The sequence below is a fragment of the Loxodonta africana genome, chromosome 24 (genome assembly GCF_030014295.1).
Source record: "Loxodonta africana isolate mLoxAfr1 chromosome 24, mLoxAfr1.hap2, whole genome shotgun sequence".
Taxonomy (NCBI): Eukaryota; Metazoa; Chordata; class Mammalia; order Proboscidea; family Elephantidae; genus Loxodonta; species Loxodonta africana.
The window spans coordinates 41,552,731-41,579,578 of record NC_087365.1 but is presented as its reverse complement, the minus strand read 5'-3'; the positions used below and the strand labels follow the sequence as shown (position 1 = coordinate 41,579,578).

The following is a 26,848-nucleotide window of genomic DNA, read 5'->3' as shown; positions in this document are numbered from 1 at the left end:
TTCTCTTACTTCAGTTTATCTTATCATTGATTCTCTGGGGGTTTTCAGATACACTGTTATATCATCTGTAAACAGAGAAAGTTTACATTTTCTTTTCTAATTTGTATGCATCTAGTTGAGTTCCCTTGCCCAACTGCAATGTGGAGACAGAAGGCATCCTAGCCTTGTTCTCGATTTTAATGCTGTGATTTTACTGGATCCTCATTGAGTAAGATGCTGATTTTAAGACTAAGTTATATATATTTTTATTTTATTTTGAAATATTAATCAATTCCTATTTTCTTGAGTTTAAAAAAAACAGGTATATTGAATTTTGTCAAAATGCTTTTTCAGTATTAACAGATCTTATAACATGCTTTTTCTCCCTTGATCTATTAATGTGGTCTATTATATGAATTAATTTAATATTATATAAATAAATGAATGGATGCATTTCCTGACACTGAATCAACCTTCTGTTTCTGGAATACATTTTGCTTGGCATTTTATGTTTCTAAGGCAGTGCTGGACTCTGTTTACTAATATGTTATTCAATAGTTCTGCCTACTGGAAAGTAAAACTGGCCTATAATCTTCCCTTATTTTGGTATTCTCTTTATAAAGTTCAAGTTATGTTTATTTCATAAAGAGAAACAGCAAATTGTCCTTCGTTTTATATGCTGTGGAACAATCTATGGAACTTTGGTACTATCCTGTATTTAAAGTATTGGTAGAAATTGCCTGTGAAAACATCTGGGCATAATGCTTTTTTTTATGGGGTAGTTCCTTGATAACTTTCTCTGTTTCTTCTATGGAAATCAATCTAAGTTTCTGTCTCTAATATTATCCCATTTGTTTCTAAAACTCTCCCATTTGGCTCTTTTCCCCTTCACTATACAATCTCCCAAGGACACTTCTCCCTTTTTCAGAGTCTTCTCCCTCATAAGTGATACCTATTAAAGACTACCACCTTGAATTATATGTGCTTTTAAGTTCTTTCCCTCTATTCATTTCTTGATCTACCAAGAATAGTTTTAGCCTTTTCACACATAGCATGGACTTGGACTTTCTGGAGATCATTTTAGATCAGTCTCACACCCTCTCCTAGCTCACCTCTTCTCTTGTCCACATTGTTTTCTGTACAGCCCTTGCCGTCGACAAAGGCTTCTGTTAAGTGCCTTAGCGATAGGTCACTTAGATTTGGTGCTTACTTTTCTGCTAACAAATGCTATGAAGTTTTGGGGGTTCTCTGTTTTTCAATTATGCTGAGGTTGTGGATCTTGTATCTTTTTTTTTTTTTAACTTTTTTGTTTTTGAAGGGTGTGTGGGGAGATTTGGTGTTAGGTGGTTACCATTGCCCTCAACTACTCCGAGTCAACAAGAATTGATGATGGATTAATTGTGGAGGATGATAGAAGGATGACTCCTAAGTTTTTTACTTAACTAAGTAGATAATGTTAACATTTACTGCTTGGAGAAAACTAGTGGTGGATAGGTTTGGAGTGGAAGGGAGGGGTCACATTTGCTTTTGAGGTTTGTATATGAGACCATAAAGAATTCAAGTAGACAGGTGGATATATGAGCCAAGATCTCAGTAATATTAAAGTTAGAAATAAAAATATAGGAGTTCTAAGGATTTAATATTTAAAACCTTGTGACTGAATGTAGTATCCTGGTGAGTTAGGATAGAGATGGAAGAGGACATAAGACCAAGCCCCAGGTCGCTCCAATGTTTGGAAGTCAAGCAAAGGATAAAGATCTAGCAAAACATGGATAAGGATCAGACAGTGAGGTAGGAGAAAAACAGGTATAGTGGAGTGACCCAAAACCCAAGAGAAGGGAATGCATCAAGGAGGGAGTAATTAGTTGCAACTAATGGAAACCCTGGTGGCATAGTGGTTAAGTGTTAGGGCTACTAACAAAAAGGTCGGCAGTTCGAATCCACCAGGCACTCCTTGGAAACTCTATGGGGCGGAGATGGGGACAGAGGAGTAACTATTAGAGTTGACCATGTGAAAGTCTTCGATGACCCATGATGAAAGCAATCTGATTAAAGTGAGTTCCAGAGAGTTGGTGAGGTGAGGCAATGAAGTCAGCACCTAGAGAAAGAACACTTTGGAGAAGGCCTTCAGAGCTTCAGCTTAACTGTAAATTCTCTGAATTGGGCTGTATGTTACTTGGGGTCTTCCTCCCTTAGAGTCTGGCACAGGACACTGGCTATTGCCTAATGTCTTCCAGGAAGATATAATGAGTTGGTGGTAAACACCTGTTCAGCTAGAAGAATGTGTCACCATTAGCCAGCTATCCTGAACCCTCCAGCACACATGTTTCTTTAGCAAGCTAGAGTTCAGATATCACTCTGGCCCTGTTACCCCTTAAAAGGCATTCCTCATTCGTCTTTCCCAAATGATAAGCCTGCCGTGTTACCTAGTTCTAATGGTTCTGGGCTGCTCAAAGTTTCTAGAGTCTATCTGCTTCGCTTTTCCACCACATACCTTCTGATTGCTCAGGGTCCTGTTTCAAGTCAAAATAGAATTTCTTTTCATCACAAACTGCTTAGCCGGTTTCCCAAAATAAAGCTGCATTCCAATGTCATTGTGTGGCTGTGGAGCAAGCCAAGAAAGCAGGGGATCTAATCTCAATGGCAATGGGGTATGTGACTACAGATGTCTCAGAAAAACAGGCCACTTGCTTAAAAGTTGCTTGTATTTTAGCCTGGCTTACTACCTGTGTAACCTTAGGAAAAAATTATTTAATCTCTTCTCATCGGAAAAAAATGGGCATTGTGGTATTCATCTCACAGCCTTGATATAAGAGTGAAAAGAAAATATGCAAAGTAGGTACTTTAACAAAAGAGAACTCTCCTTTTTATTTCCTTGGTGTTTCTTTCAGGGACTGACACATGATAAGTGGGTGAACCATACGGAGGCCAAACAACAGCTTAGGGATCTGTGCAAGAGAAGAGAGCCGACAGGAGTGGGGTACAGGGAGACCAGACAGAACCATGTACTGAGGCCAGGGGAAGACCCAGTATGTGTCCAACCAGAGGCACCTCAGAAGAAAGGTCTGGCAATCTACTTCCAAAAAAGCAGCCATCAAAAAACCTGTGGAGCACAGTTATACTCTGACACACACAGTGCTGCTATGAGTCAGACTCAACTCGATGGCAAATTTTTTTTTTTTTTTTTTGACAGATTTACAAGTCTGGAGTAGAAGTGGGATGTAAGTGAGGTTAAAATGATGGGAAAAGAATTTGTTTTGTACTGCCCTAGCATATATTACAGACCTGGACATAAGGTACAGTAGAGATAGAACAGAAAACACATCAAATTTTCTTCCTTTCCCCAAAGCCTTATGCAGTCTTAGCACAAAGGAAGTATACACTGCACATTTGTTGAACTGATTTGGGGATGTTGGGTATCTGCACACTGCCCAGACCTCTCATATCACAGGCTGCAGAGTATCTGGTACGTTCCTGACTTGCTTGCTGACAATTCAATCACCCAGAAGGTCAAGAGAGTGACTCGGGGCTTTGTTATTCTGTACCTAATTCGAACCAACAAAGATAAATTGGTTAAGGAATTAAAGGTGTCAGGAACTTAGGAGAAAGCGAACATGTCAGCATCGTGTTTGTGAAAGCCAGGAAGAGTGAAGCATAATCAGACATGTATTCTAGATACAGAAAACAGACTGTGGTGCTAGGAGATGGGTTGTTTTCAAGCGTGAAACCAGAAGGGAGGATGACTCTGAGGAGGATTAGGAAGTTTTTACAGATCACCCAGTAAGCTAGAGAAAGACAGTGGGATAATCCGCTGCAGCCACCTAGCATTCCTTTTAACGTGATCACATTTTAAAGAGGACATTCTCAAAGAAGGTAGGTTAGGGTTCACCTCTGCAGAGAGAAAGTGACCCAGAGGGACGATGAAGGAGGCTTCTGGGGTGCTGGTAATGCCCCCCTACCCCCGCCAAGAATCCCGCCGGTCATAGGGGTGTGTTCACTTTGTGAAAAATTTGTCCAACCATATTTAAGATCACTACACTTGTCTGCATGTATACTTCAAACCAACTATACGACAATTATTAAGTACCTTTCCTTCAGGACTTACACTTTCAATGTTTAACTTTGCATATAGCCTAGAGTTTTACATGCTAGTTTACACATCTGAGATTGTAATTTTTTTTAATTGTACCTTGCTTTATTCATTTAATGAGATTTTATGAGTGCTACTCCATGTTATTACATGGCCCTCCTCAAAATCATTTTTGTTCACAGCTTCATAATATTCCACTGTATGCACAGACCACAACTTAATCATCCCTTATGGTTAAACAGATACACCGCTCCTAATTTTCACTTTTATAAACAAACTGGAATCAGCATCTTCGTGTATGAAGTTTCTTGTACATTTAAGATTATTCCATGGGAACAGAGTATTTGATACAGACAGAAGAGAACTGACTCTCTTTGAAATCTAGATACGTATTCACAAATCACCACTAGCAACACTGACTTCATCAAACCTTTCCCGCTGCTATGTTAAAGGACCATGCACAGAACTGGCAAGTTTTCTATTATTTTGCAAATCTTTTGTCTTTGTATAAATTTGGAGTTCCTTCTGACCATCTCTAGTCTCTTGACACCTCCCTCATTCTATACAATTTCACCATGATAGTCACTGTGACACTACAAAGTCATCTGCAGGCCTGCTTTGGTTCTCTGGAAGTTATACTTTAAGTATCTCAGGTTTCAGTTCATTGGTCTTTTAAGCCAAAACACAGGAATAGAAGCCAAGAGAGTTGAAGAACTTAGCCCCTTCTCCAAACATGAAAAAAAAAAACTAATTTGCTCATCTGCAAGGCTTAACTCATTTGTGGCGTCAGTTTTGGCTTCACACGTACAGAGTTCTTTATTTGTATATTTGTTCCCGGTCATTTTTCCTTCTTTCCATCTTCTTGGTATGTTCTTTTTTAAAAAAAATAAAAAAACTTTTTCTTGAATTAATCACATACTTCAAACTTCATATAAGCAATTCTTATGACTATTTCATATATATGAACCATTATTTGTCATGTTCTTTCAACACTTCTACGCTTTCCATTTTATAAAAAGAAAAAAATAAAAATTTATTTAAAACAATTGTTTATTTTAAAAATGAGCACTTTCCGGCATAAAAAAGAAAGGGAAGGAAACACTTGTTCCAAAGAACAAGCTGTGTCAACTTAACCGTCTTTCTTTGAGAGTTCTACAGTATCTGAAATGAATTTGGCCCTATTCTCAAGCTATTTTTGTGGAAAAATACAGTAGCAGGATATGAGTAAATAAGCAGTTAGAGAAATTACTAACTGGTTAGATAACCAAACCATAATGATAAACGCCAACAGGAAGGAGTCTAGTACATGCCACAGGGATCTACCCTTGACATTTTCTAGCTCCCAATTTTTAGTAATATTTCAAAGAAATTAGAAAAAATTAAGGTCCAGTAATTTTCAGACGGTAAAGAATATGACAGGCTGTAGCAAGCAGATCACTCAAAGAAGATGGAAGTCAATAGTGGTAAATACAAGACTCTGTATTTGGACTCCAGAAATACAACCACACTTATATATGCAGAATCAAGCCTGTGGCAAAGATATTTGGTGGTAAAGAGGGATTTGATGGTACACTCATTGCGATCACTGAAAAGCTGGAGTACTGGCTATGTTAATAGAAGTGCAGTATGAGTAAGGAAAAGAGTGATAATCTAGCTAAGCAAAACTGCATGTACAGTGTTCCTTCCCATTCTGGTCACAGCACGTTACAAGGGACAATCTGGAGGATGCCCCAGGATGAGTACCTAGGATGGTTCAAAGGACTTGAACACTTATCATAGGAGGAAATGTTGAAGAAGAAGAAGGTTAGCAGAAACTGAGAACCATCTTTCGATATTCAGAAATCCATCCTAAACAATGAAGAGTAGACTTTCTGTGCACTTGAGAACAGAATCAAGGCCATTGTGGATAATTAGTCATATTTGCGTTCAATAGAAGTGACAATATCTAACATTCAGAGTGTGCACAAACAGAATAGACTCTGCTATACACATTACCATTTCTTCTCTACTTCTGGGTACATGAAAAATTCCATTTCCCCACTTAAGTTAGGCACGGCCATGTGACTCATTCTAGCCAATGAAACGTATGTAGAAGTTATGCTTTCAATCCAAAGCATTTAAATACCAATGTCTGACCCTTCGGGCTTCTCTTCCCCTGCCTCTGTGAAACCTGAAGCCTTCTGCTAACATGGTGGTATCAGCCTGGGTCGCTGAGTGACTACAGTGATTAGAGTATCACGCATCCCTCACCCCCAACCTTACACAACACTGGACATGTAGTTAGAGTGCAAAAATAAACTTTTGCTGGTTTTAGACACGGAAATTTGAGGGTTTTATTACTGCAGCATAATCTTCCCTATCCTGACTAACTCAAGTGCCTTTAAGATGCAGTGTTTCCTTGTTACTGAGCATCAGCAAGACATTCATTGGATTCTTAAGTTTTGTGACTCACATACTTGCATTTTTCGCCTTTCATTTTCATTGCTACACTGCATTCAGGCTGTTGCTGAGGGTATAATTTTGCCAGCTGGTTCCAGGACCTCCTGAGAAACGGGTCCCAATAAACTAAGCTACAATGATTCCTCCTCCTAAGCTCATTCTTCTGTAACTCCACTGCATGCCCAGCACGATCACAAATGTATGGATCCTGTCCACTTGGGGAACAACCAACAATAACTAGATAGTTGACCCAGCAAAGACTATTGCCACAGACACACATCATCCAGGAAGCCGGTGAGGCTCACTAGAGGTCTTAGGGCCAAAGTGAGATTCTGAACATGAATTTTACAGTTTTATTTTTATATATTCATATTGTCTGGGTTTTTGCCAAGTGTCCACTCATTTGCAACAGTTTCCCTAGAGTTTCTCTGGGATCATCTGTTGACCCACACAACTGAATGAAGCACACTGCATGCCACAGTATCCCAAAAAAGTGTTACTGTTAAAATTGTTCTGTGATGGGCAGTATCCCATATGTTTATAAAGTGGTTCTGTCTGGGGTTCAGGTTTATGAAGTGGTGAAAAACAGGAAGTGAAAGGAACAAAGTTTATAGGTAGCCTGAGAAGAAATGAATAAAAGTAAAAAGTGATTCCAGTGTGGAAAAAATGGACGAGAAATTTTAAATTATAATTACAAATATATACACATGCATATATATTCAAAAAATGTTCTTTATGTAACAAACCAAACTCACAACTAATTAACTGGAGTCTCGTTTTTGTTGTTCACAGGAGACCAAAATCAACTGTGTGCGTCTGGCTACCAAAGGTATGTTGGCATGTCTTTGTCCATCTTCAGTCATTTAAGTATTTCCCTATTTAGCCACACACCAAAAGTTCAGACAATGACTAAAAACAACATTAATGAATTGCTGTTCTCACTGTGGTCATTCGCATCTAAACCATAATCCTGGGATACAGACTAAGAGCACAATACCTGAACCATACAGTAAGAGCTCAAAACATATTTGTTGGATGGATGGATGGATGGATGGACGGGTGGGCGGGCGGACGGACGGACGGACAGAGTAGTACATTAACCAGTGGAATGACGAAGGTAAAATTTACTCAGATTTTCTTCTGCTATATATTTTCAGTGTGTTTGAATCTATGTTTATGTGTGTATTTTTCTTTAAGCATGTCCATTAGACCCATCTTCTAGGTTTTGTACTTTATTCAATTGGTACATGGCTTTCAAAAATGAAGTGATTAGTGCTGAAGCCTTTAATAATGAGAAAACAAACACTGCATTGTTATGTATTTGGCATTTTCAACTTACCCCCAAAACTAAGGCAGTATTGTTCAGGCTCATCACTTTTGTTTTCCAAATTATAATTGAATTGCCTGGCTCTTTCAATTGGTACATGTTTCTGCTTATTACTCTTTAAAAAAAAAAAATCAATGAACAGTTTGTTATCATTTAACCTATTACGAGGTTGAATGGTTAGAAATCAGGTTTACCTTTTTGTTATGGTATTGGTATTTTAAACATACACACACCAAAATTGGGAGATTCTATTTTGTTCCCTGCATTTATTGTCAGCATACATAATTTCATAATTTGCTTCCAATGAGTTGAAAATTATAAATATAGTAGACATATAATTATAGATACAAATTACAGACAAAGGCAATTACCTAAGTATGCATGTATGTGAATATACACACACACACAAGAACATACACACAGAGGAAAACACACATACATACGGGGGATGGAAAAAGAGAGAATATGCACCAAGACTTATGAAACATAACTTTTATAACTGAAGAAAATCAGACCAATATGTAGGCAAAAAAGGGAAGGGGCAGGAGGAAGAAGACAAAAGCTCGTGGTGACTAAGAACTTACTGTAATTTCACATCGATCCTGAGTGGTGGACATGTCCCTAACTTGTTCCCTCTCAGGAATTCAGGGTACTGGAAGGAAAGAGATAAAATACTCTTTGTGAGGGAAGAAGGACTGATGACCTGCAAAGAGAATGACACAAATCACAGACCTTGGCTGACTTTTCCACTGGAGAAAACAGATAATCTAGAAGGACAAACACCATCAATTGGGCAGCACCAGGGCTCTAGACAGTAAACAGGACAGCTGGGTATTTATGGCATCTACCTTAAAGTGACAGCAGGGAGAGGGAAGGAGCATTTCGGTAGTGTGGAAACTTCCAGAGAAACCTTCTTCACCATGACAGTGCTCCATGACTCCCTTCTAGCTTTTGACCTCTAGACAGGGGTGAGCTAATGTGACTGGTCTGCTCTCCATGGTCTATGTGGGAATTCTAAGGATACCCTCTGGGACATAAGCCTTTCTAAAGTGTAGTCTGGTGGATCATATTATCTGAACTGAGAACGGAGAACATGTGACCTGACAGGCAAGAGGTATGTATGGGGATAATGGAGGAAAACATTTAAGACTGTACTTTCCTGGCATTTCAGGACCCACATCCTCACAGGCATAAAGGCCCACTAAGCTGGGTCTCCCCAGTGTTGCACTGCTGAGGTACAGGGGAATTTCGGTGGTATTCAAAGCACTAAAGCAGTTGTCTACCTGACCTTAGGACAAAGGTCCTCCTCTTGTTTGACATATAGGTTATAATCTTCCTTTGAGTGGAGTGTGTGCACAAACAAGGCTGCATGTGGGCATGTGAAAGGACACAAATGTATGAATGACAATGAATGTCCAGCTGGCCAAGCCCAGGCAGGGCTCTGAGGGACAAGGGCGTTGGTGATTCCAACCATTCAGAGCCTCGGTTTTCAAGTTCAGTGAGGGTCTTCACTTAGGCTCAGAGATACGAAATTCCAGCAGTACTTGTGAATGGGACGGAGAGCTGGACAATCCAGAATGCCAGTCTAGCATAGTTCAGGGAGTCAGCACCTCTCAGTACAACATCAGATAAGAGGGACACTTGGTAAATGCAGAAATTGGGTAAAGGGAAGGAAACCTGCATTTATTTGATCAGTGTCTACCCTGTGCCAGCCACTAGCCTTGGAGTTTAAAGGCAAAGCCTGCCTAAAGTTATGCATCACCCATGAAGAGTTCCTATCAAGCATTTAAAGCCGGGAATCAATATTTGGCCCTTCCTATCCCCTTCTGACTACCTGGATCAAATCTCCCTCTTTGAGGGTTTGCTAAAAACAGTATTCCTTTTAACCAGAGGAAAATACAGTATGGAACCCCACAGGCACTGGGGTTAATAAACTCCTGTGGCAGATTCCACAGACCATCAGTTTCCCTCCAAGCTCCTCCACCTCTCTGCTATTGTGGCACCTTCCCCATGGGGCTGCCATCTGGCATCCAGCCCCTGGAGTGTGATCACATGTGCAGGCTCGAGGCCAGGGCTCCAGTGGTGAAGCAACTGACCAATGTCCTGTCCCTGGACACTCCAGCCAATTTCTGTAGTCAGCTGTGTGTATCCTGCAGAACCGAAGAGTTGCCTCTTGGAATGGCCCCTAAGCCATTCATTCAGGGTCATTATAACTTGACCCCAAGCCAAGCACATCTTATATTAGACACCACCCCTTGCTCCAGTGAGTGGCTCTAACACTTGCCTTTCTGTAATGTCTCTGTTAGTCACCCAGGTTCTAATGTAATGCTGCCCAGTTTGGAGGGTTAGAAAACAAGGAACCCATGAAGTTAGGGGCAGCATCCATATTGGCCCCAGTGCAGTTTTTTCTCCATTCAGCTACTAAGGGTGTGCAAAGGGCAGGAACCAACCCTGCCAGAGGTGGCCCAGGAGGTGGGCTGTGGTCCCGATTTGCCACCTGTTCTAGTCAGAGGCTGACCTTGAACATTCTGTGCAAGGCACTCTGGACAGGTACTAAACTCAGTGTGCACACTGTGGCACATCAGATTCTTGGTGTGTGGCAGCAGGACCATTCTCAGATGGTTCTCATGGTGGTGGAGCAAGAGCTGCTGATCCAATTACGGTCCTGGAGGAAGAGCAAAGCCAGGCCTTCTGGGGGTAGGCTCCAGCACTGCCCTCTGGGAAGAGCTCTGACTGAGGAACCACTCTGTCTAAAAAACAATTGCTGTCAGCTCACCCCTGACTCATGGTGACTCAATGTGTGTCAAAGTAGAATGGTACTCCATAGGGTTTTCAATGGCTGATTTTTCAGAAGTAGATCTACCAAGCCTTTCTTCCAAGGAGCCTCTGGGTAGACTGAAACCTCCAACCTTTCAGTTAGCAGTTGGGCATGTTAACCATTTGTACCACTCAGGGACTTTCCACTTTGTCTTAACTAGCTACTAATTTCACAGTCAGGTTTTGCCAGGACAGGAAGGTCCCAGCACAAAGTTGGCACTCAGCAAGTATGTGCTAATGAGTAAATAAATGCCTTTGGAGTCAGCATCTCACTGCAGTGAGGGTCTCACTGGGAATCTCTGAACCTCAGCTTACCCCATTTAAAGTAATCTCATCTACCCAATCATAAAACATTTCTGAACACACTATGGCTAGTGGTCTGCTGATAAACCCCTTTTCAAGGAACTGCTGTCCAGTTCTACCCAAGTACCCTAACCCACTGTCTGCCCTATCTAATTCTACCCCCTGCCTCACTCCATGTGCCCATTGGGTTCACTCTGCTGCTTTTGCTTGCACACGGGCCCTGCCCCCAGCAGACTGGCCTACATGATCTGGTCCCTTCCTTCCCTCCCCCAGCTTCATCCAGGCTTCTCTTCTCTTGTTCACTACACTCCAGCACACTAGTCTTTTTCAATTCTTCAAACACATCAAGTTCTTTCCAACCTCGGGGTATTTGTTTATCTTGCCCCCTCTGTCGGGAATCCTCTGACCAGCACTTGTGCCTGCTTAACAGATATACAGACTGAAACTTAAAACTCACTTCCTCAGAAAGACCTTTCCTGGCCTCCAATTAATGTATATTCCTAACACTTGCACTCTTGTTATACTCGACTTTTCTTTCATGCTGCTCTTCACAACTTATATGTTTTTTTAATTTGTTTGCATATTTAGTGTTTATCTCCCTGCTATACTCTAAGTGACATAAGTGCAAGGACTACGCCTATTTTGAGTACTGTCTATCTCCAGATTCTAGCATGCACTGGATATCAATAAATACATGTTAATGAACACATGGATGGATAAAGGGATGGACGGACGGACAGATGGATGGCTACCATGTCATTCTTCTTGCATTGCCTCATTTTTTCAAATGTAAGCTACATGTACACGTCAGGACCATTCCCTGAGAAGGTAGGCGTAAAGGTGATAGAGGTAGGAGGTCCGCTGTGTGATCTACAATCCCCACTAATGGAAAGGCTAGCCAGCGTCTACTTGGATACCAACTGTGACAGAGACCTCACTATACCTCCCAGGAGTTCCTTCTACCTTTGGACATTTTTGGTTGGAAAAAGTTTCAGTATCTCGAGTCCAAACTGGCTCCCTATCATTTCTGCCCATCAGTCCTTGAAGCCACATAGATCATGTCTGCATTTTTACCTTTTAGAAAATTTGCATCCTCTGACCTGCCCCTACCCCTAAATCAAAATTCAAATGCACTGCCATTGAGGGGATTCCAACTCATAGTCACCCTACAGGACAGAGTAGAACTGCCCCATATGGTTTCCAAAGCTATAAATCTTTATAGAAGTAGACTGCCACATATTTCTCCTATGAAGCAGCTGGTGGGTTCGAACCGCTGACCTTCTGGGTTTGTCGCAGAACACATTAACCACTGTGCCACCAGGGCTCCTTATCCCTACCTCCAGTTAGGGTCAAGTAGGTAAAGGCCTGTCTGCCTTCTTCCTATGGAGACTCCTCTGGTCGCCAGCAGGCAGCGGCAGTCCCCTCTCTGGCACCAGCCGCAAAGGAACACAGCTGGCTCTGCAGACTCCTGCTGGGTACGCCCGAGTGGCAGTTAGAAAAATCAGCTTTGATTTGATTTGCAAACTGAGCTGAGTCATTCAGACAAAATAAATTTGAAAACCCATAAAGCCATTTGCAGAGTTGCTTTGCAGAAGACAGCCACCGTTTTAATCTAGTAAACACTCTCTAACGACCCCATTAAAACAACCCCCTTGGAGTAGGTGTTGAAAGCTGAACTCCAGAATAATGAAGTGTGAGGTAAGAGGCCAATGTCACCCGTAGTTCTATGCTGCCTGGTAGTGATGAGCTAAAACCACTGCTCCACTGGCAGAAGGCAAGAGGTGTAGATGGCGGTCTGTAAACGTGAAGGTGAAGCATCTCATCCAGCATTTCTCTTTCTTCTCTCTGCAATGGATCCTCACCCCTGCACAAACTGCCAGGGGCAATAAACAGCCAGTGGGATGCCCTCATTTTACAGATGCCAAGACTGGGACCTGGAAGGGGAGTGACTTATCCATGGCTTCCTTATCCACTGAATAACAGGCCACAGGTGGTATAAGAAGCTAAGTGAGATGTAGGAATTGTCTACTTTCAGATAGAAAATGCCCATTGCCTGGCCCCTCAACCCCATGCCATTGATCCAATTCAATATGGAAGGTTCTATCACATATAAAGCTTCCTTGAGATGCTGTATGAAACAATGGGGAATCAGACACACCCATATTCAAATCCTGCTCCAAAACTTAACTGGCTGACCATGGGCAAGTCACTTAACCTCTGTGAGCCTATCACTTCATTTTTAAACCTGGGATCATGATTTATTTCCCTTGATATTTGAGAAATTTCAGAAAAAGTCCAGACTGTATTAGATAATAAATAACTTGAGTTCCTTTCCTTCTTCCTGCCCTGCTGGGTCTCTGATGTAAGACCTGGAGACGTGGACTTACTGAACACATGTCTTCTCCTTTCTGTTCTTTAAGGATGGCAATTATAGATTGACTTAGTCCCTTTTCGTCATACAATTCTACAAATGAAATATCTGTCAAGTGGACTTAGTCTAGATTCAAGGGACAGAAACTAAGGGGGAATAGGAGCAATGTTGGCCTTGGCTTTCAACACTTGACTTTTTCATTCAAGGCAATTATATCTAGATGAGATCCCGCAGAGCAATAATACGTTTTTATGAACTGTGTACAAGATTCTATTAATCCATTTGCTAAGGAGCCCTGGTGGTGCAGTGGTTAAGCACTCAGCTACTAACAGATAGGTTAGCAGTTTGAACCCAACAGCCACTCTGTGGGAGAAAGATTTGGCAGTCTGCTTCTGTAAAGATTACAGCCTTGGAAACCCTACAGGGTAGACAGTTCTGCTGTGTCATACAGGATCGCAATGAGTCGGAATCGACTTCACGGCACACAACAACAATCCATTTGCTAGTCTTTGACTATATCAGTTCGTTTTTTGTTTTTTTGTTTTCCCCAATCGTCTTCTCAGTAATTGCGGAGGGACCCAGGACCACAGGCTGCCCAAATCTAGCTTGTGGTTAGAGGCCATAATGAAATATCACTTTTGGGAAGCAAGACTATAAGTGAGCTAGCCTATTGGAAAATTCTTGGTTGTTGTTCAGTCTTTGGAAACCCCACCAGAATTTCAAAGGAGGAAAGTTCAAGGTGTATGTTTGGGGCCCTGGGAGGGCAGTGCCAAGTCCAGTGGGATGATTTTTCCAGGCTGGATGTCCTCAGAATAACCAGAATATAACAAGGTTTCCTTCACCCTTGGCCCCATCTGCTCTTACCTCGTGTCAGAACTCTGAGTCCTAAAATGTAAACAGAATATGGGTTTTCCTAAAGGTTTTTTGATGAGATGGAAGAAGAGGATTACATATCACAATTACAGCATAAAATTGCCTACAGATGATCTTTAAATATTCCAATCATTTATTTAATGTTTTTCTTGCTACAAAAGCTGCCACATCTCTATCTTTCTCTGTCCTTCTCCTACCTGACTCCCTAGATTTGCTCAACCAAATCCACTCCCATAAACATACACATATACCTTCTCCATATCCCACTTTGTTGTTAGGTGCCATCCAGGTGGTTCAGACTCATAGCTACCCCATGTACAACAGAATGAAACACTGCTCAGTCCTGCTCCATCCTCACAATTCTTGTTATGCTTGAGCCCATTGTTGCAGCCACTTTGTCAATGTATCTCGTTGAGGATCTTCCTCTTTTTTGCTAACCCTCTACTTTACCAAGCATGATGTCCTTCTCCAGGATTGGTCCCTCCTGATAACATGTCCAAAGTACGTGAAACAAAGTCTCACAATCCCAACTTCTATGAAGCATTCTGCCTGTACTTCTTCCAATACAGATCTGTTCATTCTTCTGGCAGTCTGTGGTATATTCAGTATTCTTCACTGATACCATAATTCGAAGGTGTCCATTCTTCATCGGTCTTCCTTATTCACTGCCAAGCTTTCACATGCATATGAGGTGATTAGAAACACCATGGCTTGGGTCAGGTGCACCTTAGTCCTCAAAGTGACATCTTTGCTTTTTAACACTTTAAAAAACGTCTTTTGCAGAAGATTTGCCCAATGCAATACATCGTTTGATTTCTTGACTGCTGCTTCTGTGGGCATTGATTGTGGAACCAAGTAAAATGAAATCCTTCACAAGTTCAATATTTTCTCCATTTATCGTGATGTCGCTTATCAGTCCAGTTGTGAGGATTTTTGTTTTCTTTGTGTTGAGATGTGTAATCCATACTGAATGCTGTAGTCTTTGATCTTCATCAGTAAATGCTTCAAGTTCTCTTCACTTTCAGCAAGCAAGACTGTGTCATCTGTATATCGCAGGTTGTTAATGAGTCTTCCTCCAATCCTGCTGCAGCATTCCTCCTCATATAGTCCAGCTTCTCAGATTATGTGCTTAGCGTATAGATTGAATAAGTGTGGTGAAAGGATACAACCCTGACGCATACCTTTCCTGACTAAACCATGCAGTATCTCCTTGTTCTCTTTGAACAACTGTCCATTGGTCTGTGTACAGGTTCCCCATGGGCACAATTAAGTGTTCTGAAATTCCCATCCTTTGCAGTTATCCATAATTTGTTATGATCCACACAGTCAAATGCTTTTGCACAGTCAATAAAATACAGGTCAACATCTTTCTGGTATTGTCTGCTTTCGGCCAAGATCCATCTGGCATCAGCGATGATATCCCTCGTTCCATGTGCTCTTCTGAATTTGGCTTGAACTTCTGGCCGTTCCCTGTCAATGTACTGCTGTAACTGCTTCTGAATGATTTTCAGCAAAATAAATTTTACTTGTGTGATATAAATGATGTTGTTCGATATTTCTGCATTCTGGATCACTTTTCTTTTGACTGGGCACAAATATGGATCTCTTCCAGTCGGTTGGGCGAGAAGCTGTCTCCAAATTTCTTGACATAGATGAGTTATCACCTCCAGTCCTGCATCTGTTTATTGAAATATCTGGTATTCCATCAATTCCCGGAGCCTTGTTTCTCAACATTTCCTTCAGTGCAGCTTGGACTTCTTCCCTCAGTACCATTGGTTCTTCATCATATGCTACCTCCTGAAACAGCTGAATATCAACCAATTCCTTCTGGAACAGTGACACTGTGTACTCCTTCCATCTTCTTTTGATGCTTCCTGTGTCGTTCAAATTTTTTCCCTGTAGAATCCTTCAATAATGCAACTTGAGGCTTGAATTTTTTCTTCAGTTCTTTCAGCTTGAGAAATGCTGAGTGTATTCTTCACTTTTGGTTTTCTAACTCCAGGTGTTTGCACATTTCATTACAATACTTTACTTTGTCTTCTCGAGCCACCATTTGAAATCTTCTGTTCAGCTTCTTCATTGTTTCTTCTGTTCACTTTAGCTACTCAACGTTCAAGAGCAAGTTTCAGCGTCTCTTCTGACATCCATTTTGGTCTTTTCTTTCTTTCCTGTCTTTTTAATGACCTCTTGTTTTCTTTGTGTATGATGTCCTTGATGTCAATTCACAACTCATCTGGTCTTTGGTCATTAGTGTTCGACACGTCAAATCTATTATTGAGATGGTCTCTAAATTCAGGTGGGATATACTCAAGGTCATACTTTGGCTCTTGTGGACTTGTTCTAATTTTCTTCAGCTTCAGCTTGCATAGGAATAATCGATGGTCTGTTTCACAGTCAGCCTCTGGCCTTGTTATGACTAATGATATTGAGCTTCTCAATCATTTCTTTCCACAGATATAGTTGATTTGATTCCTGTGTGTTCCATCTGGAGAGGTCCACATGTATAGTTGCCATTTATGTTGTTGAAAAAAAGGTATCTGAAGAAGTCATTGGTCTTGAAAAATTCTATCATGCAACCTCCAGCATCATTTCTATTACTGAGGCCATATTTTCCAACTATCAATCCTTCTTTGTTTCTGACTTTTGCAATCCAGTCACCAGTAATCATCAATGTATCTTGACTGCATGTTTCATCAATTTCAGACTGCAGAAGTTGGTAAAAATCTTCAGTTTCCTCATCTGGTATTACTGGTTTGAAGGTAAATTTGAATAATAGTTATATTAACTGGTCTTTCTGGTAGGCTTATGGATATTATCCTATCACTGACAGCGTTGAAATTCAGGATAGATCTTGAAATGTTCTTTTTGACCATGAATGCAAGCCATTCCTCTTCAAGTTGTCATTCCTGGCATAGTAGACCATGATTGTCCAATTAAAAATGGCCAATACCAGTCCATTTCAGCTCATTAATGCCTAGGATATCCATCTTTAGGCATTCCATTTCATTTTTGATGACTTCCAATTTTCCTAGACTCATACTTCATACATCCCACGTCCCAATTATTAATGGATGTTTGCAGCTGTTTCTTCTATTTTAAATCGCACCACATCGGCAAATGAATGTCTCAAAAGCTTGACTCCATCCACTGCACATCATTAATGTCATCTCCACTTTGAGGAGGCAGCTCTTCCTCAGTCGTATATTGAGTTCCTTCCAACCTCAGGGACTTCTCTTCCTGCACCATACCAGACAATGTTTTGCTGCTATTCATTCAGTTTCACTGGCCAATTTTTTTTAAATTAGACTGCCAGGTCCTTCTTCCTAGTCTGTCTCAGTCTGAAAGCTCTGTTAAAACCTGTCCACCATGGGTGACCCTACTGGTATTTAATATGCCAGTGGCATAGCTTCCAGCAACACAGCAACATGCAAGCCACCACAGTACGACAAACTGACAGATGCATGGGGATACCCTACTTAGGAAGACAAAATCTAGTGTGATAGGGTCCAAGAAAATAAAAGCCAAGACCAGCTCTTGACCATCAAGCATATCTCTGGGGAGTCCCAATCCATTGTTTATTAAAGACCTAGTAAGGATTTGAGTTGAATTATCTCAGACCTGTTGCCCCAAAGCAGTTGCATCTCACAAGGGAAAAGGGAGGCCTTCTTAAAATCAGGGGTCAAGGAAGGAGGAAAAGTTGAGTAGGCTGGAGACAATGGTTAAAAATAAAGAGAATAAAGCTCCACTGGAGATTTCTCTGACGGGGTCTTAATGGGGTATTAGAGTGAGGGGGAACAAAGGAACTAGCAAAAATTAACCACATACTGTGTGCCAGTCACAGGGCTGTATTGACATGAAGTTTCAATGAGATGATGCAAGGAGAGCCTGGTGCATATTAAACACTAAATAAACAGCAGTCATCATTATTACCTTTACTCAAGAAATAAGGGAGTATATGCTCAAAAGGGTTAAATAAAGACCTCAAGGTCCTTCAAAACTGTAACTCAGATCTGACTCTAAAGCTCATAGCATTTTCATGGTACCATTTTTTAATATGTCAATACCATAAACCAAATGAGAGTCCATGGACCACTTCAGGATACCCAGTCGTCTACTTGTTAATCCTTTCCTATGACTCCTTTCTATTAATGATTGATAATAAAATCGTTAGGGTGTGATAAGCCTTTGGACTTTTTCCGGCAGTGCCCACGCTAAGTCCTAGGATGTGGGAGCAGAAGGTGAGGTGGCTTGTTTCCCTTCTCTTTCAGAACATATTGAAGGTAATAAACCAAGATATTAGTTTTGTCATCAAGGTTATCTGCTCCCTTGGCATCTTTAACCCATCAATGTCCCTCTGCACTCAACACTCACTAATTGCTTTAGAAGAGGAATAAAAGTCCAAAAGGAAATCTGAGGCACTTGGCATTCTGACCTCCTTTGCATGGCCTCAATATTTTCATTAATGGCTAATATACTTAAATACACTGAAAAGGGCCTTAAGGCTGTAAAGAGGGGGAAGAATGAGTCCTCCATCAAAGAGTCCATGTGGTGGGGGACCATGTGACAGAGGAGAATGCAAGAGATCTCCACCTTTCCCCCAGCTAGATTAGTCAGGACAGGGTAGGCTTTGCTGCAACAACAAATAAATATCAAAATCTTGGTTGCTTAATACCACAAAGGACTATTTGTTGCTATGCCATCTAGAATATATGTGATCTCAAAGGACCACACCCAGGGGAAGAGAAAGCATGGAGATGATAAGCTAGATCTAAATACCTGACTTGGAAATGACTCATGCCACTTCCACTTGCATGTCCTTGGCAAGAACCAGTCACATGATACAGCCTAACTAAGAGCTGCCTAGAAATTGTCTGTATGCCTAAGAAGGAGAGATGGATCAGACAAAGGTGAACATTAGTCACCTCCAGCACTGTATCTGTAAGACTTTTTCCTATTTCTACTCCCGTTTGTGTCCTGCTGAGACCTGGGATCCATCACTTACTCTATTGCTGTTCCACCCACGGTGAAAACCTCCCCAACCTCTGTACCTGTCCAGCTATCCCTCTGCTCCTACCCCTGGTACCTCAGCATTACTGATGAGCATAGCATGGGATATAGCCCTGGAGGGTACGATAAGGAGGCATCTCCTCTGGGCCTCCCAACCAAATTAAGGCTTTAACTGTTCTCCATTTAATCCTTATAAAAACAATTATTCCCATTTAACAAATGAAGAAACTAAAACTCTGAAATGTGTGTAATTTTCTACATTGACATACCTAGTAAGTGGAAAATTCTGAACCATAGTTGCATTTATTCATTTAGTTTGCAATAAACATTTATTGAATGCAACTTACTATTATTAATATGTAGCCCCTCATTCTCTAGAAGTTAAGAACATCACCTTTGGATTTGGACAGACTTTGGCTCCAGGCAGAAGAAGGTATTAAATTGCTTTGTATCTCAGTTTCCCCATGTATAAAATAATAGTAACAATACCCATTACTTCATGGGGTTAATGTAAGAATTTAATGAGCTAATAACACATAAGTGTAATGCCTGGCTTATAATAAACCCTCAACAAGTAGTAGTTAATGGGAGAGCCAACAAATAGATAAATTGTATCAATACAGTATAATAAGGGCTATGATGAAGGTAAATTCAGAATGCTATGGGAGCACAGAGAAGGGAAATTTAAATCAATTTAGGGTACACTTTCTTGGAGGATGTGGTCCCTAAGACTTGAAAGAAGAGTAGGAATTATCATGTTGAACAATGCTGGAGAGTAAGGCATTGGAGGTCTTCCAAGCTGAGGAAGTAGTAGCATGTGCAAATTATTGAAAGCAAAAGAGCATGCCACTGAACTTGAATGGAACTGGGCAACAGAACTATGGCTAGAATGTCAGCACAACCAAATAAGGCTAGGTTTTTTGTGGTCAGAGGCAAAGCCAGGCCACCAAGGATTCTGTGTAACCCCAGAGTATACAGCACGAGGAGTCCCTGAGCAGTACAGACGGTTAACCCACTTGGCTGCTAACCAAAAGTTTGGCTGTTTGAGTCTGCCCAAAGGTGCCTCCGAATAAAAGCCTGGCAATCTACTTCCGAAAGATCAGCCATTGAAAACTCTGTGAAATGCAGTTCCAGTTGGATGCACATGGGGTCACCAGGAATCAAAACGACTGTTTTACCGGTTATGTAGTGTAAGCATTGTCGTGAGACAGTGGGAGCCTTTGGAGAGGCTTAAGCAGACTTCCTTTTTCAGAAAGGACACCCTAGCTGCAGCTTAGAAAATGGATGGAGAAACCGAGGCAGTGACAAAGCTACAGAACAGAAGAACAAGAGGCCTGGAGGGAACGTATGAGTCATCGCTCCTCCAACTTTCTACGTATTTCTTTTTTCTGAAATGTGAGGCCAACAGTCTGTCTCATCTACCTCTAAGTTTGAAAAAAGATGAATAAAAATAGCCACTTCGAACAAGGATTGGCAAACATTTTTTGTAAAGGGCCAGAGAGTAAATAATTTTCAGCTTTGTAGGCCATACAGTCTCTGTCACAACTTCTCAACTTTGTCACTGTAGCACAGAAGCAGCCATAGATGATACATGTAAGAATGAGTGTGGCCGTGGTCCAATAAAACTTTATTCATGGATACTGAAATTAGAATTTTATATAATTTTCATGTGTCATGAAATATTTTTCTTTTGATATTTTTTCCAACCATTAAAAAAACGCAAAAAGCATTCCTGGCTATGACCATACAAAACACCAGTGGGGAGGGATGGATTGGGCCCACCGGCCCTAGTTTGCTGACCCTTGACTTAGAACGTGCTTTGAAAATAGTAAAACTGCTCCCCATACCTTTAAGGTGGGAGTACTAAGAATACTCTTGACTGGTGGTTACATTTTACAGTATTTCAAGGCTGTTAATCAAGCTTGCCATTTAATTATTGAAATTTTGTGTTTCCTGTTTTCGATTGGCTTGGAATGCCCTTTGTCTGTTCGTTTTACATGAGAACTTTCTGCCGTTTCGTTGATGAATCAATCACTGGAAAAACTTGCAGCCTTTGAGCAAGTATGAGAGACCCTCCTGCCTTTGGTATCATTTTCTTTAGAGAAGCAAGCGGTGGGATAGAAAGGGCAGGAGCATTAAACTCAGGCAAACCTGAGTTTGACTACTGCTTCTGCCAGTTTCAAGTTTTGAGATCCAGAGCAAGTTATATAAATCCTCTAATTCACCATTTCTTCATTCATTCATCCATTTATTTAACAAGTATTCACTGAGTGCCTACTGTGTGCCAGGTACAATGCAAGGCCACACACAGTATACCAGTGAACAAGAACAGCCTTTGCCCTGAAGGGCTTACAGAATTGAGGGGAAGGCAGCCACTTATGAGGTCATTACAATGATAAGGGAAGACTAGAGTGTTACGGGAAGACAGAGAAGGGGTACCTGCCCAAACTAGGTGAGATACTAAAGACCCCCTAGAGGGAAGTAGTTCTAAGTTGACACCTGAACAGTGAGTAGTTGTCAGCCTGGTGAAAAGGGAGGAAGGGAGTATGTTCCATGCAAAGCCACCAGCCTAAGGCCTATAGACAAGAAGGTAGGGGACTATGAATAATGGAAAGTAGTTTATAATGCTTGGGGAAAAGTATAGAGTATGGTGGTGGGAGAGGAGAGAAATGAGACTGGAGAGGCAGGCAGGGAACTCGTCACTGAGCGCTTGTGAGCTGGGTTCAGGGGATTGAAGTTTACCTTGAGAACAATGGAGGCACTGATACATCTCAACTGAAGGAGGTGAATGGATTGAAGGGGAGCAAGACTGGAAGCAAGGAGACCAGATAAGAGGCTGCTTAAATAATCCAAGTGAAACAATGGTAATGAAATTGGAGTGGGGGGTTGCGGTACAGCTTCAAGAGCTTTCCAGGGGTAGAATGCATAAGGCATGGTGATTGATTAGAAGTGTGAGGTCAGAAAAAAAGGTTTCTAGGCTGAGCAAGTATATGGGTGGTGCACCATTTCCTGAAAAAGGGGAGACTGGAGGAGGAGAAGTTTGGATGGTAAGATGATAGGTTCATTTATAATAATACTGACCTTTCTGGGTTGTTCTAAGGCTTAGAAACATTGTACATGGGCACCAGGCTGAGTACCTGGCATGTCATGGGTACTTGATAAATGGTGACTCTAACTCTTTTTCGTTTTAAAAAAATCTATTTCAGGCCCTGTTTTATTAGATCATATGTTCTTTTGCTATTTAGTGTGAGCTTTTCAGAGCCTCAAGAACTGCAGTTTTGTTCACTGTGCCGCACGTTTTCATGTGTGTTTCTTTCTCTCCTTCTCTTCTGCACGCTGCCTGGGGACTGGCTTCCTTGTGGTCAGCACCAATGGGCAGCGCCCAGGTGACCCCGGGGACTCCACTCTGCCTTCTCACCACAGGTGATCACCAGAGCCCTGGGCGGGTGGGAGGGGAGTGAGAGTGGCCCTCGCTCAGCAGGTCCTCCAGGCCAGGTGCACCAGAGAGGAACTACAGTCCCTCTACCCTACCACCCACCATCTATCCACTCGCCCGATCCATCCACCCACCCAGTCATCCATCCATCCATCCTACTGATGCTTACTAAGTACTGGCCACTACGTGCCAGGTACTGTTTTAGGCATTGAAGGAGTCAGTGATGAGCAAAAGCAGGCATGCTCTGACGTATTTCCAGGAAGGGAAACAGTCATTAGTTTAAAAGCTATACAAATAAATGTACAACTGCATCTGTGAGTGGTGTTACAAGGGACAGATGTACAGTGTTCAAAACAATCAAAAAACCTGGAGCTAAGAGAGGGCTAAGTGACAACTGAGCTGTGATTAGGAGTTGGGGAAGAAGTTGACCTAACAAGTCAGAGCTTAGGAAATGAGTAGCTCTAGCAGTGATCTCAGGTCTGCCATTTGCTCTGGACAGGTTCCTTCAACCGGATGAGCCCTACCTTTCCTATTTGCCATGTAGGAATAAAAATGCCTGCAACTTAGGGGCACCATTTACACTGCAGACTCTGCACGCGCAAGTCCTCCGCGAGTGTATTGTGAGACGGAACAAGATCATGAATGTGAAAGTAACTGGTATGGAAGTGCCTAGACTAGGGTAGGAATTTTTTACAGTAAATACCAGGCCCTTTTCTCGAGCAGGTCGATCTCATTTCACATAAACATCTGCCACTACTCAAAGGTTACCTCTAGATCTGCACAGTTCAAAATCATAGCTGCTAACCACAGAGCCCATCCATGTCAGAGGCTGATGCCCATCATGGGGGGCCTAGAGACAAAAGACCCTGCTGACCTAGAGAGCTGTCTTGCAGGAGCCCTTTGTGGTCAGTGGGAAGTTTCTTGAATATTTCAAACCTTTAACTGTTAGCCCTCTCAAAGCCAGTGGTCCAGACAATGGCCTCCTCCCTACCAGGCCCTGACTGGTCAGTTTTTCACAGTGGAAGAGGGGATGCCGCAGACAGTAATGACCTAAATCCAGCCTTCTAGCACCTTCTCAGTCCACACCTGTCCACCTACTTTCCAATCTCAGAAATGTCACTGTTAATGAATATCTTAGGCTAGGTCCCCTAGTCAAAGTGCCTGAGATGGGGTTTCTTGTGCAAATTATTTATTGAGAAGTGTCCTCAGGAAGGAAACCCTGGCGGCATAAGTGGTTAAGTGCTATGGTTGCCTAACTAAAGGGTAGGCAGTTCAAATCCGCCAGGCACTCCTTGGAAACTCTATGGGGCAGTTCCACTCTGTTCTGCAGGGTTGCTATGAGTTGGAATGCACTCGACGGCACTGGGTTTGGTTTTTTATTTTGGTCCTCAGGAAAAGGAGAGAGGAAAGCAGTATAGGGAGGAAAAGAAGCTAAGCAAGGTGTGGAGACCAGCTTTAGCCTGAGCCCACAGGGAGCTCTAGAGCAGAAATTATATCACAGAGTCAATCCCACTTTGAATTTGGGGGGCAGGCTTTTGTACCCTGTATCCGTCAGCCATTGGCTGTGTGGTGCCCCAGGGATACATAACCTCCTGGGGACATGGCTCCCCTTTGCCTGAGGGTGCTTCTTCAGGGAGGGGGGCATCTGTGAGTCGTCAGCAGCCAGCACCTTTCGCAGCTACAGAATGGGTGTGCCAGCTTAATAAAAGATAGAGATGGAACTCCAAAAGCATCCACCACAACCAGGTTTCGTCCCTGCCTTTGTACGTCCACCAACCACTACAGCCCAGTGTGCCACTGCCAACACCTGGGGGACTTCATCGCAGCCATTCTCTGGTTGTACGGTCTCACGCAAGCTAGCCAGCTGCTATCGAGTCATTTCAGACTCATGATGACCCACGTGTGTCCGAGTAGAACTGAGTTTTCGATGGCTGATTTTTCAGATGTGGACTACCAGGCCTTTCGTCTGAGGTACTTCTGGGTAGACTCAAACCTGAAATATTTTGGTTAACAGCCGGGCAAGTTAACCATTTATACCACCCAGAGACTCCCTTAAGCAAGTTACATAACCTTATTCTACCTGCAAAATTAATTGTCACACTTCACAGAGTCATTTTAAAAATTAATTAGATCATCCTAGACAGTGCCCTGCACAGTCACAGACACTTAGAAGATCTCTGCCGAGCGCCAGCCTCTCCCCCACCCCATCACAGGCCCACCAGCCTCACCCTTCCCCAAGGGAGGCGGCAGTTGCAGATGGACTCACTGTGACAGCGAAAGGAAAGTGACTCTCACCGCTGTGCCAATACTCAATTTATCGAGAAACAATGCTTCCCCGGAGTCCGTGTGAGCCGCTCCATTTCTGCCAGGCCATTGTTCTCTGGGCTCTATTCAAGCCGAGCAGTCAGATAATGTTTTCTTTAAACAGAGCCAATCCCACATCAGGCACATTTGTTCTTACCTCTTGCCTTCGGAGGCGTCTGAATGTTCCTCCTCTGACAGGTTTATTTCACTGCATTCCATTTATTTCCACGCACTCCTCAGCCTCGTTTGATGGGTGAGGTGCCCGTGAATGTTTCTCTCTGAGCAGGCTGTCCCTTTCAAAGGGTGTTTTTGTTAATGCTCATCCCTGGGTAGCAATAATGGCTGGTGTAAATAATAACTGCCCAGATCTGAGTGATGGGGATATTAGACTGTAAGCGCAGGCAGCCTCTGTTCACTTCAGCACCGACTCAGAGAACTGAGGCTCCACATTATGTAGCAGGGACAGGCTGGCATCGGAGTTGACTGAGGTTGCGTTCTGCTCTCAGCTCTGCCGCTTTCTGGCCGAGGGATCCTGGGCAAGTTATTTCTCTATTCTGGGCCTCATTCAGTCATCTGGAGAAGAGATACAAATTAATGCCCGTGGCCATCATTAATTGTGAGAACTAATTGTAACAACAGTTTTAACTTCTTTGTCCAGCTAACGTCAACTAGTTCTTCGGGTGTCTCTGGTTCACTAGCGTTTCCTTCAAGAAGTTTATGCTCTAGAGCAGGGTTTCTCAATCTCAGCACTATTGACATTTTGAGTTGGATAATTCTTTGTTGTGGGGAGCTGTCCTGTGCTTTGTCGGATGTTTAGCAGCATCCCGAGCCTCTGCCCACTAGATACCAGTAGTACCTCATTCCCTACTTGTACCTCTAGGCATTATCAAATGTCCCCTGCGGGGGCAAAATCACGCCCTGTTGAGAACCTCTAGAACTGCAGTGTCCAACAGAAATAGGATGTGAGCTACATACGTAACTTAAATTTTTCTACATGCCTTTGAAGGGTAAAAACAGACATGAAATTAATTTTAACAATATATTTTCTTTACCCCAATATATCCAAAGTATTAGCATTTTAAAATGCAATCGATATTAACAAATTATTAACAAAAGCTATTTTCATTCCTCTTTGTACTAAGTCTTTGAGATCTGGTGAGTATTTTACACTTATAAAAAAAAATTTTTTTTTTTTATACCACATCTCAATTCAGGAACTAAATGTTCAGTGGCTAAAATGAAATATAATCCTAAAAAAGAAAAATCGTGTTCAACAAGAAAACATATTTTACATTGCTTCAATTTTTTAATTTAAATTAATTGACATAATTAACTAGCCACACGTCAGGTGCTCAATAAGTACATGTGGTTAGCAGCTATGATTTTGAACTGTGCAGATCTAGAGGTAAAAAAATGTCTTGATCATCATTGTCCCTAGTTGGTGAACAGAAACGTATCTGTGCAGAGGGGAGACTCAAAAAATCTTCAATGTTCTTTAGTCCATTTTCCCACAAGGAGACATTTAGCAATGTCTGGAGACATATTTGGTTGTCATAAGTGGAGCAAGGTGCTACTGGCCTCTAGTAGGTAGAGGCCAGAGATGCTTCTACTGAGAATAAGGTAAAATCTTCTTGTGGCCAGATTTGTGCATCTTTCTGAGTGGCTTGACTTGAGGCCTCAGTGGACAAATGACTAGTTAATTAGCATTTCCCGAGAGGACTGGGTCCACCCCAGGCCCACCTTACAGAAAGAATGTCTCTTCTCTGAGCCCTCCTGTAGCTCAGCAGGACCTCAAGGAAGTCTGGGCATCTAGGCCCAACAGGAGACTGGCAGTGTCCAGTATAGAGGCCAGATGCATTCACCAGAGGTCAGTCAGACAGCCCTGCTCTGGCCCAGACCCCA

General features: G+C 42.1%; 1 protein-coding gene across 1 annotated transcript in view; it reads left to right on the top strand.

The window, feature by feature from the left end:
- Nucleotides 1-26,848, top strand: part of PTPRT (protein tyrosine phosphatase receptor type T) — a 1,291,533-nt gene that overhangs the window by 1,044,727 nt on the left and 219,958 nt on the right. Inside the window, exon 13 of the mRNA XM_064276097.1 lies at nt 7,301-7,337. Within this exon, the coding sequence (XP_064132167.1) occupies nt 7,301-7,337 (37 nt within the window). The remainder of the gene's footprint in view (nt 1-7,300; nt 7,338-26,848) is intronic.